At 44.9% G+C, this 14,113-nt stretch overlaps 1 protein-coding gene across 1 annotated transcript in view; it reads left to right on the top strand.

Moving 5' to 3' along the window:
• Positions 1–14,113, top strand: part of CIT (citron rho-interacting serine/threonine kinase) — a gene marked incomplete at its 5' end in the record, with an annotated part of 168,347 nt that overhangs the window by 139,084 nt on the left and 15,150 nt on the right. The window contains 6 exons of the mRNA XM_079718132.1: positions 1,118–1,253; positions 3,381–3,485; positions 8,959–9,099; positions 9,527–9,634; positions 11,284–11,446; positions 11,711–11,875. Of these exons, the coding sequence (XP_079574258.1) occupies positions 1,118–1,253; positions 3,381–3,485; positions 8,959–9,099; positions 9,527–9,634; positions 11,284–11,446; positions 11,711–11,875 (818 nt within the window). The remainder of the gene's footprint in view (positions 1–1,117; positions 1,254–3,380; positions 3,486–8,958; positions 9,100–9,526; positions 9,635–11,283; positions 11,447–11,710; positions 11,876–14,113) is intronic.

Consider the following 14,113-nt stretch of genomic DNA (forward strand, 5'->3'; position numbering starts at 1 on the left):
CCCCCTCCCTCCCACCTGCAAGTCCAGCTCTTATGCCAGCTGTTTCTGGAATCCTTTCAGAGACAGTTTTGGGGACGGAATCTGACCATAGCATCAAGAAATTCACAGTCACACGTGGAAGGTGTAATCATGGGCTGTGCTTGGGAAGACATTTCATGTATACTTTCAGGGGCAATTGTGAAAGATCTTGGCTACCCACCCCCGTTTTTTTCCTGCCTCTATTTTGGTATTATGTGGGACCTGAGATGAGTAAAATATACTTCTTAATTCTTGTCTTCAAGAGGCTAAGAGTCTAGTGGAGGAAGTAAACTATGCATTGAGCTATTTATCGCCTAAAATAGAGAGTGGGCTGTGCCAGGCGAGAAGTACATTTATGCTTTGGGGACAAGGAGAGGTTGCTTCTGAGAGGGAAACTGGGAAAGGTTCTATGGTGGACATGGCCTTTAAGTTTACCCTTGAAGTCTGAGTAAGATTTGGATTTGTCGGGTGGGGAAGGAGAGCTGCCAGTGGAGGAGCCTGTACAAGCCCAGGTGTGGAAGCAGCAAAGCATAAGACCTAAAGGGGGGAGGGGCAGTGATTTTTCTAGTTTGCTTCCAGTTTTTCTGTTCTTTCACCTTATTTACAGATATTGATACATCCATCAGGTTCAAGTTTCAGTTTCTTGAGGAGCACCCAGAACACTTCACCTCTTGCATGTACTTTAAGGAGAGGAAATGTTTGCTCACATGGGGCCTCGCATGGCCCTTTGCACCCTGTGTTCCTTCAGCAGGCCCTCATTCCCTTCCCGCTCCCGTAGGAGGGTGTGACAGTCTTGTGACGTCTTCTCCAACCCAGTTGCATTTGGAAAGATGCCTTATCGCCTTCAGCCTTTCCAAGTGCGTATATATTCACAGGAACTTTACCTGTGAAGAGTATTTTTACCCAGGGCCTAAAGTGGGTCACATCTTCACTCTGAACGTGGTCAGAAAACAAGACATGATTCAGAACAAGGGGTCGGGTTGGGCATCTCGCCAGCCTGCAGTCTGTTTGGTTGCTTAGCAGGGCCCGAGCTGGACCAGCTTCCTTCCTGCAGGGTGGCGATGGTGGGGCTTCTGAACGCGCCTGTGTTTTTTCGCAGGGCGAGGGCCGATCAGCGGATCACCGAGTCGCGCCAGGTGGTCGAGCTGGCAGTGAAGGAGCACAAGGCTGAGATTCTGGCCCTGCAGCAGGCTCTCAAGGAACAGAAGCTGAAGGCCGAGAGTCTCTCCGACAAGGTCAGCCCCTGTCCCTCCTGCCCTTTAGATACACGTGTGCACCTCCTTTTAGCAGGTATGCTTGACACACAGTCACATGTGATCAGTGGTCAGCATGTTTCATAAACAGAGTCGTGTGATTATGCTTCCCCGTGGGCCGCCCTCTGTTGCCAGTAGCGTGGGTGAGGGAGGCAGGTACTAGGGTATCAGAGTCGGCCAGTGACTTCCTCACATCTGCCCATCAGGGCCCCTGAGGTCGAGATTTTGATCTGGGTGCACAACACTCTTGCTTTCTGGCATTTGATTTCTAGAAGCCTTCATGGGTCTAATGTCGAACATCCTTGGGGAGTGGGGAGTGTTGAGGACTCATGCTCATTCCATTGCTGCAGTGACAGGAAGCCTCAGCCTCTCTGGGTTCTAAGTCCAGGGACACGGTAGGATCTGAGGATGGTGCGGGTTCTCAGTATTTCACGTTGGAAATACACGTGTTCTGTCCACGTAGCACTCTGTATCCTGTATTTACAAAGTGACATACCAGTGTTTGGAGATTTTTATCTAATAATCTTAAAAGAGATTTCGAATAGGTGCTTCAATATTATAGATAACAAAAGGTCCGAGGAATTTCATGTATACGCATAGCCTCATACATACGCACTCTTTTGCGCACACACACAAGCACACACACACATAATATAAAGTAGAAATCTAACCTCTGAATTTTGTGTAACTTTGTAATTTCATGATTATAAAAGTGATTATTTGGGGTCATTGTGGAAGATATAGAAACCACAGAAAAGTAAAGAAAAAAATGACTGGTAAGCTGTCATCACTGTTATCTTGGTGAATTTGTATATACATATAAATATTTATTTATAAATTTAGGTTCTTACTATGTAAACAGCTTTACATAATTTTTAAACATCACATAACTAGGGGCTTTTCCTGAGTTAGTGAATCTTTTTTGAACGTGTAGTTCTAGAAACATCAATTACACAGAGGCACCTTTTTTTTTTTTTTTTTTTTTTTCTTTGCGGTACCCGGGCCTCTCACTGTTGCGGCCTCTCCTGTTGCGGAGCACAGGCTCCGGACGTGCAGGCTCAGCGGCCATGGCTCACGGGCCCAGCCGCTCCGCGGCATGTGGGATCCTCCCAGACCGGGGCACAAACCCGTGTACCCTGCATCGGCAGGCGGACTCTCAACCACTGCGCCACCAGGGAAGCCCGAGGCTCCTATTTTAATGATTCCGCTTGTGTTGAAAATCTGAGCTTCTTCCATTTTTTTGTTTTTGCCGTCATAAATAACACTGTGATGAACATAAATCTTTATGGACATCTGTGATGATTTTCTTACCAGAATTTCATAGAAATTATATGATCAGATTCAAGGCTAGAGCTTGTTACTCAGGAACCCTCCTGGTGTTGGCTTACAATTTTTTTTAACCATTTTTTAACCATAAGGAAAGTAAATATATTATTTGACCATGAGGAAAGTAAATATATTATTTAGAGATAAATGAACCCTTTTGTGTTTAGCTTGAAGGATATTTTTTTTACCTGATTGTTCTTAAAGTATTCTATAGCAAAGTCCTCCCCATCCTTTAAGACTCTAGACATTCTGACCCCATCTTCTCTTGATGACTGGTCTTTCAGGATGAATTTCTCTTCTCCGTACCTCTTATCAAAATCGTCACCCGACAAAGCAGTCACTATTTGTATACGTGTCTAGTTATGGCGCCACCCTCTGCCTTTGTGACTTGTTGTAAGATCCTTAAGAGAGCTTGTCTCTCCTTTCATCCAAAGCCCCTGATATTATCCTATGCGAGTAGTAAGCATTCAGAATGTGATTATTTAATTCAGCCAAAGCATGTCAGATAAATAAATTCTTGAGAAGTCATCCTCCTAGAACTTGTCACTGCTCTATATATGACCCATCCCTTAGAAATAATATTCTCTCCTCATAGAATAACGCACATAAGGCTTATCTATGTCATGGACATTTGTGATATACTTTTAAAAAACCAGTATTTATGTTCTGACCTTTAGAACTTGATTATTCTTTACCTGAGAAGGTTTGTGGATATTTGCAAAAGTTGTTAGTGTCTAACATTACTAAATGTGGTATCACGGCCAATTTTTTCCAAATGTCCAGCTCAATGACCTGGAGAAGAAACACGCCATGCTTGAAATGAACGCCCGAAGTTTACAACAGAAGCTGGAGACGGAACGAGAGCTCAAACAAAGGCTTCTGGAAGAGGTGAGTGTAAAATGCCAGGTAAATAGAGCCGGGTGGACTCTCAAGTGAATATCTGTTGTCTTCAGGTGGGCAGATCCAAATTAAGGCGTTCAGATTTCAAAGTGGAAATTTTCAAGGAAGAGTAAAAGGTGGTCATCGGATACTTCCTTTTTTCTTTCTTTCTTTCTTTTTTTTAAAATTTTATTTCATCTTATCTTTTTATTTATTTATTTATTTATTTATTTATTTATTTATTTATTTATTTATTTATTTATTTATTTATTTATGGCTGCATCGGGTCTTCGTTGCTGCATGTGGGCTTTCTCTAGTTGTGGCGAGCGGGGGCTACTCTTCGTTGTGGTGCGCAGGCTTCTCATTGCGGTGGCTTCTCTTGTAGCAGAGCACAGGCTCTAGGTGCGCTGGCTTCAGTAGTTGTGGCTCGTGGGCTCTAGAGCACAGGCTCAGTAGTTGTGGCGCACGGGCTTAGTTGCTCCGCGGCATGTGGGATCTTCCCGGGCCAGGGCTTGAACCCTTGTCCCCTGCCTTGGCAGACAGATTCTTAACTACTGCGCCTCCAGGGAAGTCCTGGATACTTTCTAAAAGGTGTTTAACACGTTAAAAAAATGTGTCACGAAGGCCGGGGTCCTCTTTGTCATTGTGTCCTCCCAAATGGTGCTTAATGGCGTGTCGCGCACACAGCGAGTCTGTGCCAAGTGGAAGTTTATTAAATATGCAGGCACGTGGATATTGAGTTAAATTATTCTTTAGAGTTTATGTCCAAAGTATATGAAGTTTGCAGGCTGATAGGACAACCATGTAATTAGCTTTGTGCACGGGGCAGAGACCTGATCAGATTACACTGAGTGCCAAATCTCATGAAGGCTTTTGGACATCCAGTTAATTCAATTTAAAAAAAATGATGCCCTGCTTTTGAGACACAAAATGAAAAGCTCAAATTGGTCTCCTAAACCAATCCATTCCTTATGTTATTTCCTGTACCTTTTAACAGAATTCTGAAAATCTCTGTTTAAACTGATGACAACTTCCCACTCCCAACCAAAGCCCTGGTTTGGTTGAATCACTGATAATTCAGCTTTGTTCATTAGAATTGACCTATCAGGACAAAGGCACTTTATAAAGATATTTCACGAGAAGTTGGACTCCAAGAGTGTTCTGTTTAAGCCATAGTGAGCCTGACGGTTGAATTAGCCAGATTATCTATTCTGGTGAATTGAGGTTTTATTGTGTGCCACCTGTAGCCCATGAGGGGCTCTGCTGGTAGAAATATTATGACTATGCTATTAAGTTCGAAAAGTGTGGTGAAAATTTTGCAGGTGAATATAAAATGTTTTATAGAAGGAGGCTTTAAAAAATATGGGTGGGAGTTTCGGAAAGTTCTGGAGATGGATGATGGTGATGTACAACCATGTGAATGTACTTAATGCCACAGAACTGTGCAATTAAAAATGATTAAAGTGGTAAATTTTGTGTATATTTTACCACAACAAAAAGTTTTTAAATAAAATCAATTATACACACACACACACACACACACACACACACAAACACAAACATACACACACGTGGGTGGGAAATTCACCAAAGGTGACACTAAGAACATTATAATAGAAATTGACAAGTCACCCCGGTGGTCAGATAGAGAATGATGGTCTTTTATCTGGAATGAATAGGCAACACCCCCACTTGAGGCACCTGTTGGAAACAGAAGGAACAGAAATAATTAGTGATCTTGCCCGTCCTCTTTTTCTTCCAAGGAAGGAGCACTGGCCCCAACAGCTCAGTGCTTTGGTCCAAGGTTACATGGTGAGTCAGTGGCAGGGCTAGGAAGAGAAGGCTGGAATCCTGATTCAGTCCCCTTGTTCTCACTTCTAAAACTACCTGGGAACGTTTCCAGTTCTCCATTCTGCACCTCACAGAGGGCTTTTTGAGCAGATGTCTGGCTGCCATTGAATGGGAGGCAGATCTCACTGACAGCCGAAACCATTAGGAAACTAAGAACAATCTTTATTGTCCGGAACGCAGCTGGCATCCTGGCTTGTGGTGGGCCCTCTGTAAGCAGGAGACCAGGGGCTCAGCCTGGCTGTCCTCTCCATCAGGTGCAGATTCTTGTAAATGGGGTCAGAATCAGTGTCTCAGAGTTGGAAAGAATTTTTGTGTGTCATTTAGTGCAAATTCCCAGCACTTGCACCGCTGTTCCCTTTATTATCCCTGTCCTGGGCACTAATGGATCTTTCTCCCAGATCTTTTCTCTCGGGCCAGAAATGGCCTCGGAAGCTTTTCTGACACTGCCCTTTACAGGCACGATTAGTCTCTTGGAAGTGATGCCAGAGCTCAGAGTCCACTTGCTAATCCTGTCGAGTTAATCCCCCTCCAAGGTAGAGAGTCCCTTCCCCAACCCTCCTCATAGGTGGGCTTCGGTGAACCTTGGCCTCAATATCAAAACTTAGAGTGACTTTAGACATCCCAGCTCATTTTTCTGGCACCTGTAACTCTTGGAAAGTCCTTTCTTATTGTAAACTAAAGCCTATAACTTCCAACCATTGGTTCTGTTACATCAAAACATTTGAAAACAGGGTGTAGTCTCATATTTCCAACCAAAGTAGGAGGTTAATATTGATTAATGATCAAATCACTTGACTAGTAATCAAAATAACTAATGTTTAATTAGCATGTACTATGTGCCAGGTGCCTTTCTGAGTACTTTCCATGAATTAACTCCTATAGTCCTTGTGACGCTTCTGTGAGAGAACTACTACTTTTTATTTTATCATCTCTGTGACAGCTGATTCGATATCTCTGTAGCTTTCCCAGTCCATATTGCCTTCTCTTTTCTAAATGGAAGACTTTAAGTCCTTCCATGTTTGGGATGTTCTTTTCTCATAGATTTATCTTTCCGAAGAGAGTTTCTAGAAGCCCCTGTAGTTTGAACAGCACAGAACAGTGGGCTATCTCCACTTCCATTCTGGGCTCTGAATACCTCTGCCAGTGACCCGGGCTCTTTGTGTGGCTTTAGCACGCTGCTGACACCCATCGATCTGTTAAATCACCACCAGCCCTTCTACAAGTTTTTTTTTTTTTTTTTTTAACATCTTTCTTTATTCAGTTGATGTTTTAAAAAGATACCATCCTATGAAACCTTCTCTTGTTGGTTTTGATCCATCTTCCCAGCCACCAGTTGTTTCACGCTCTGGTTCAGTCATCTAGTTCCTTTGTGCTTCCTCCCAGTTTCCTGTCACCCTCATAAAATTGGGGGACAGATCTAAGCACATGGCTAGAGCCCTCTTTTCACTCTAACACTGACTGGGAACAGCCTCCATTTACGTCTCTCTGGGAAGCAGGTTAATGGTTTTGTAAAACATTTCATTGAGCACAAATGTCACTCTTGTTTTCTATTGTAGTGAATAAGTAGCCTATTTCCTGGAAAGCTAATGGACAGTTGATGTGTTGATTCTAGAGAAATATTTTGGGCCTGGCTGTCACCAAACAGATTCTTGTCCCTAGCACTTGTTTCTCTGCTTCCTGCCTAGCAATTAGCGTTGTCCTAAAATAGTAGAGAGAAACTAAAGCGGATAATTTGCAAGAAGTAATCATTTGTGCTACAGGGGACAGATAGCTCCCTGGAGGAGGTTATCTTAGCTGTTTTCTCTCTTTCTTTCCCTGTATTTTAGGGGGTTCTGTGGTTTGATTCAGAAATTCCAGGTCACGCACACAGGGCAGGTGATCGTAAGTTAGTTTCCTGCTTTACGGAGGACTGATGGGGAGAGGCTGGCGGAGTAGGTCCGGGCAGGAAAGGAAGATGGAAAGGTGAGGGGGGCGCACCTGAACGGGATGGAGGGAAGAAAGACGGACGAAGGAGGCAGCGCTAAGATTCATCGAGGATGTGCTGTATGCTGGGCACTGTGCTCGGTGTGTCAGCCAGTGAAGGGAGTTATTACCCCCACTTACAGACGAAGAGACTGAGGGTCTGAGAGGCAGTGAGCTGCCCCTGGTCACAGGACTAATAAGAGTTAAAGTCAGGATTTGAACCAGGGTCTGGAACGTTCTAAAGCCCAGGTTCTTTTCCATGACACCATGATGCCTCAGGGAATCAGCTGCCTCTCAAGAGGAAGGGCAGGTGAGGAGTAGAAATGGAAAGACAAACATTGGTGGAGGGAAGAGAAATAAGGTAGCGAGGTTTCAGCAGATTCCGAGGTCATCAGTAGCCTTTGGCCGGCTGGGGCGTGGGCCACCGAGGTTTGCCCTCGCCTGCTGGGAAACTCCCGTGCTGATGGTTATAGCTCTTTACCAGCCCTCTGTCCTTAAGGCTGCAGAGGGTCTAGGCCACCAGGGAAGGGAGTATTTGGGCCACTGGTGGTGTGGTTAGATTGGACCCAAGGGGTTGGGTGAAATCAAGCAGCGTCTTGTCAGGATAGCTGCTCTTTCCTGCTTTTTAGAAACAGAAGCATTTTAGGAAAGAGAGTCATAAACCCAGTATCTTTATAGCCTGCTCTATTTTCTGGTTGACTTCCATTGTAAAAAAAAAATTGGAGAGAGATTTCCAGCACAAAGCGATTTCCAATGTCCTAAATAGAATTTTGTTTTCCTTGGGTTTTACCAACACTTGTACTGAACCTGAGATCTTCCTTCCTCCCCACGTGGTAGAAATATCTCCTGCGACTGTGGCTATTGGTGTGCTTGTTGGTCCCACACCCTGACGAGGTGCTGTTTGAGTTAGAGGTGCTATGACCCTTTGTTTTTTTTAAAAAATAAATTTATTTATTTGTTTTTATTTTTGGCTGCGTTGGGTCTTTGTTGCTGTGCGTGGGCTTTCTCTCGTTGTGGCGGGCGGGGGCCACTGTGTTGCCATGCGCGGGCTTCTCATTGTAGTGGCTTCTCTTGTTGCGGAGCACGGGCTCTAGGCACGTGGGCTCAGTAGTTGTGGCGCATGGCCTTTGTTGCTCCGTGGCATGTGGGATGTTCCCAGACCAGGGATCGAACCCATGTCCCCTGCATTGGCAGGCGGATTCTTATCCACCGTGCCACCAGGGAAGCCCTGACTCCCCTTTGTATATTCTACACGGAGAATCACAAAGTGAGTTCTCTTAACAGCAATTGAGATCTTAAAAACAAAAAATAAGGACAAATCAGAACGTGGCTGTCATGGCATTAAGTCGCACTGCCTTAGATGTCAACTCAGATGGCCCGTACTCTGAAGTACCAAAATATCCTTAACTGCAACTCTGATTGGGAAGGCAGACCCACCAGTCTGGACTTCTTGTTGTGGTGGGCACCTTGTGAGTGGCTGGCCATCAGAGATTTCTGTGCAAGTTCTTTTTAACTGCACATGCATCATTTTGGAATAGCAGACAGTTACTTATTCCGGAATGAGCCGAACTTTTGGTGCCATGTCTGAAATTAGTTTGTAACAGGGACAGTGAGGGAGCACGTTGCTTTGTGTGTGGTATGAAGCCTCTCCTGCCTCTCTCCCCACCAGCAAGCCAAGTTACAGCAGCAGATGGACATGCAAAAGAGTCATATTTTCCGTCTGACTCAAGGGCTACAAGAAGCTCTAGATCGGGCTGATCTGCTGAAGACAGAAAGGAGTGATCTGGAATATCAGCTAGAGAACATTCAGGTGAGAACTGGCAAAGGGAACTTAAACTGTCTGCAGAGGCAAAGCATGATGGCTAAAAGCCATCTGTCTGGTCAAATGGGCAGTATCTTCATGTTGTGTGTTTTTCCCAGTATTTTATTATGAAAATTCTCTGACGTTCAGAGAAGCTGGGAAGTTTCTATCATGACCACCCTCTGGATTCTCCTACTTGCCATTTGCTATTTTTTGCTTTTTCACATATCTGTCCGTGCTTCAGTCCATCTTTTTTGGGGGGATGGTGGGCAGTAAGATCAGAACTAAGTAAATAAAGATGGGCCCAGTGCGGCTTGGGTTGGATTTTTCATATGTTAATATTGAAACAACTTTATTTTTTATTTTCTTAAAGTACCAAGTTTAAAAGTATACTTCTTTCGGTGTCTGAGGTGCTTTTTGTTTTCACAAATTTTAGGTTCTCTATTCTCATGAAAAGGTGAAAATGGAAGGCACTATTTCTCAACAAACCAAACTCATCGATTTTCTGCAAGCCAAAATGGACCAACCTGCTAAAAAGAAAAAGGTGGGTCAGAGGGTTTGAAAAGCGGGGAGCTGACAGTTTTGCTCAATCGTGGTGATTCTGTAAAGACCACTGGGATAGATAATCCTAGGAACATCAGCTAAAACAAAATGCATGTTGTCTTGTTTTGTTTGGGGTTGAAAAAGAGGCTTTGGGATCATCAGAATAGCTCTTCAAGAGAAGCTATCACTCTCAAGTCTGTAATATACTATTTTGTGTTCATGGCCTTTAAAGTTGTCATGCCTTCCTCTGTGAAGGCAGTGATAGTTTTTTCCCAGGCAGCTGGGGTGGGGAAGGTAGCAGAGAGGAAGATTTATACTCAGGTCAGTGTCCTGGACTCCATAGGGGTTCCCTGCTCACATGTACAGGATTCTGGAGAGATTACAGGTCACTTGTATGGGATTCTAGACAGAGAGGGGTTCTTAGGTCATGGGGATAGGATTCCAGAGGTTTTAATAGGTCATCTGTATGGGGCCGTAGAAGGATTCTCAGGTCACGTGTACGGGACTCCAGAAAAACTAGCCATCATCTGCTCAGTCCTTCTGATTGGCTCAAGAAGAGACTGGGACCCGGAGAGCTGATGTGGCCTGCCCAAAGTGTCTGGATAGCTGTCCCTTCCATGGGGTGTGGCTCCATCTCTTTAAAATTGTAACATATAAATTGAAAACAATGACCAAAAGAAACAGATGGACAGGGTGATATAAGCACACATGGGAAGATTTTTAATAAGCCCAAAGCATGCTTCCCTGAACCACTGAAGGTTTGGTCATGTGTTCTCAGTTCAAGAAGGTCTCTAAGGAGCTTGAAGCTTCTTCCCAAGGCACCCAGATTCCAAAGTAGAACTGGCGGTGGCACAGGGAAGGCCTCCGATGACAGGGTCCTGGGGAGTGGGCTGAAGGAGGCGGTCGGTCTCTTGGTCCCATTGTTCTCTTTACGGGAAGGGACCAGAGCAGCAGTGGTGGCTGTGGAGGAGGATTTCCTTGTGTGCTGTGTGACCATGCTTGTTTGTGCTGATGATACTGAATCTATTTTATTTTATCAGTGGACTGTTATCTGAGTTTGTCACTTGATGTAGTCAGGGTGCTTCCGTGTATTTTTTTGTTAGTTTTCACTCCCATTACCCTACATTATACTTTTCTTTCCCATGTACAATACATGTTCCATTTGCATGTTTTTTGCATAAGCCCCTTGTGGTGACATTAGTTTAGTATTCCTTTTTTTTTTTTTTTTTGCTTCCTTTAAAAAAAAATACTCATCTCTGTGTCTTGTAACTAAGCATCATGAGACAAATTCAAGGCAAGAGGGATTGCTGAACCATGTCTCCTGCTTCCATCCTCCACTTCCATTTTTTGAGGGTAAAGGCTCAGGAAATGGCTCTCCTTCTTGGGAATGCTAAAGGAAGAGGTGGTGGCAATTCAAGCATCTCTGACCCTCTCGGTGAAAACTTCCACGCCCCTACTTTTTTTCCAGCCGGCTGGGAGGGGCTGTGGCTTGGTCCCCGCCTCCCCCTTCACATGCCAGTTTTACTAAACCCGCTTGCAGTGAGTACACGCCCGGCTCCCGTGGTCTGCTCCTCCCGAGGCAGGGTTCCTTTCACTAGTTCCCAGTGCCAATTTCCAGGAGTTAGGAGATATCTCTGTTTCCATTGCTAGGGTTTATTTAGTCGACGGAAAGAGGACCCTGCTTTGCCCACACAGGTTCCTCTGCAGTACAATGAGCTGAAGGTGGCTCTGGAGAAGGAGAAAGCTCGCTGCGCGGAGCTCGAGGAAGCCCTGCAGAAGACCCGCATCGAGCTCCGCTCCGCCCGGGAGGAAGGTACGGGCGCCCTCGACGCCAAGTGCGGTGGACGAGGCAGAGGACCGATCTCAAGGAGATTGGCCGAGACTAGTTCAGCCTCGTGGTGACAGCCCAGACATCCCACGTCTGAACGATGCACGGCATCCTCGGCATTGCCGATCGGGCACCCTGTGTGTCCTTTTGGTCTCGGGCCTTTGATAGCCAGCCCCCGGGGTGGTCCACTTGGTTGGGGCCTCTTGGGGACCCTGCTAACCGAAAGGCGTTGGACCCGTCTCTCCCCAGCTGCCCACCGGAAAGCCGCAGACCACCCGCACCCGTCCACGCCGGCCACTGCCAGGCAGCAGATCGCCATGTCCGCCATCGTGCGGTCGCCCGAGCACCAGCCCAGCGCCCTGAGCCTGCTCGCCCCGCCGTCCAGCCGCAGGAAGGAGTCTTCGACTCCAGAGGGTATGTCCTCAAAAGGGGCCACTGGACATGCATCGACATTTTTTTAAATGGACTGAGAAATACAGACCTAAGGTGAAAATGACAAGTAATAACACTGAAGGATAAAGAGTAAGAAGTAAGCCTTCTCCCCACCCCGGTTCCCTCACCCAGAGTCACCCACTGTGCTCTGCCAGCCGTCCGTCAGGCACGTGAGTGCATGTCTGTATTATGCAGGTGTCTTATGTAATCATCTTTAAGAGGCAGGAGAAAATAACATATTTTTCTCAGTCCTTTTGTCTTTTGTAAATATCATAGCCTACTATGCTCTACACCAGGGGTCTCCAACCCCTGGGCCGTGGACCGGTACCGGTCCGTGGCCTGTTAGGAACCGGGCGCACAGCAGGAGGTGAGCGGTGGGCAAGCGAGCGAAGCGTCATCCCTGCTCCCCATCGCTCGCATTACCACCCGAACCATTCCACCCGCCCCAGCACCGGTCCCTGGAAAAATCGTCTTCCACGAAACCGGTCCCTGGTGCCAAAAAGGTTGGGGGCCGCTGCTATACACTGCAGAACATCTTTCTTCTTTTAGTTAAAGTGCTATCTTAGCCAGTTTCATAATAACATGGATCGACCCCATCCTTCTAGAGGGCTGCGTGGTCTTCCATGGTGGGAGGTATATGATTCATCTATTAATCCAGACCCCTGTTGATGGGCATTTAGGTTATTTCCAGTTCCTTGTTTCCATACGTACCCTGCAGTGAATACCCTGCAGCTCTGTGGGTGCTATGACTGTAGGAGAAGTCCTTGGGAAATCAATCAGGTTGAAGGTTATGTGCATTTTGAAAGTTGGTAATTTGTGCCAATTTATACCAGTGGTGTGAGGAGTTTTCTTTGTGGGCTCAAAGGTACTCTGTTCACCTAGACGGAAAGGACTTAAAAAACACCAAGGAAGGTGGTTTGGAAAGTCATACAGAGAGTGGGGTAGAGGTCTGGTGGTTTAATATCAGGGCATCACCAGCTATGCACTTTATCTTATTTACTTACTTTTGGCCCCTCTGTGCGGCATGAGGGATCTTAGTTCCCCTACCAGGGATTGAACCCATGCCCCCTGCAGTGGAGGTGTGGAGTCTTAACCACCGGACCGCCAGGGAAGTCCCACTATCAACCCGCTTTAGCTGCCAATATCGATGGGATTTTGTTGTCGTTGTTTTCTTCAGCGATGATGTCATCTCATTTCCTATGTTTACATAACACTTTGAATCAAAGAGCTTCACTCTTAAAGTCATCAAAGTGGAGCTGGTAACACAGAGGAAAATCATTTCTGGCCCCCGTGTCCTTCGACGAAGCTGCATAGAGCAGCTCCCTGAGTAGTTTGGAATACTTGAAGCATCTCCTTCGTGTGCGTGGCTTGTTCACAGTTTCAATGTGCATTTATGTTATTTATTATGTTATGAGGACATGACTTTCTGATAAAGGAACAGTGATAGCATTATATGGAGAAATCAATTTGGATTCAGAAATATGGATCCTGAATTTTTCTATTTAAAGCTGCCTTTAGCTAGTTAGGTCACTATTGAGAAGGGGGCCTTCTAAATGGAAAAAAATCAATCTTGTTAATTTTAACTGACTGGACTATAAATGTAAGAATCAGTTGTTTGAGGCTTAAAAGTTGGGTTTTTTAAAAAAGGAGGTTATTCATGAAAGAACTGGGCATGAAGTGAGAATTCTTCAGTCAGTTTATGTATTGAATAATCAGAAATTCTGTAATTCAGAATAGTGATATTTGAACTGGATTCTGAAAAGCTCTAGATCCATGATCTCATGTGGAAAACAAACCTTTTATGACTAAAATATTTATAAACAACTGACTTAGAAGCATATGTTTCTCTATGCTCACAAATATCTATGCCATTGTATTAACAATCTGCTGCCAGTGATGTGTTCTTAAATAAAACCTAATTCCTAATAACCAGATAATAGTGATTTCAATTTGGTTCATATAAATCTAGACACATCTGTTAGTGTTAAAGTAATTTTACAATCTGTCACTAACGTGCTCTAATGTTTTTTAAACAGCTTTATTGAGATACAATTCACATACTATACAATTCGTTTGAAATGTATAATTCATTGTTTTTTAGTAAGTTCACAAGGTTGTGCAACCATCACATTCTAATTTTTAAACATTTTTGGTCCACCCCCCCCCCCAAAAAAAACAAAACAACCCTATACTCTCTGGCAGTTGCTTCCCATTTCCCCC

Source organism: Hyperoodon ampullatus (assembly GCF_949752795.1).
Source record: "Hyperoodon ampullatus genome assembly, chromosome: 13".
NCBI lineage: Eukaryota > Metazoa > Chordata > Mammalia > Artiodactyla > Ziphiidae > Hyperoodon > Hyperoodon ampullatus.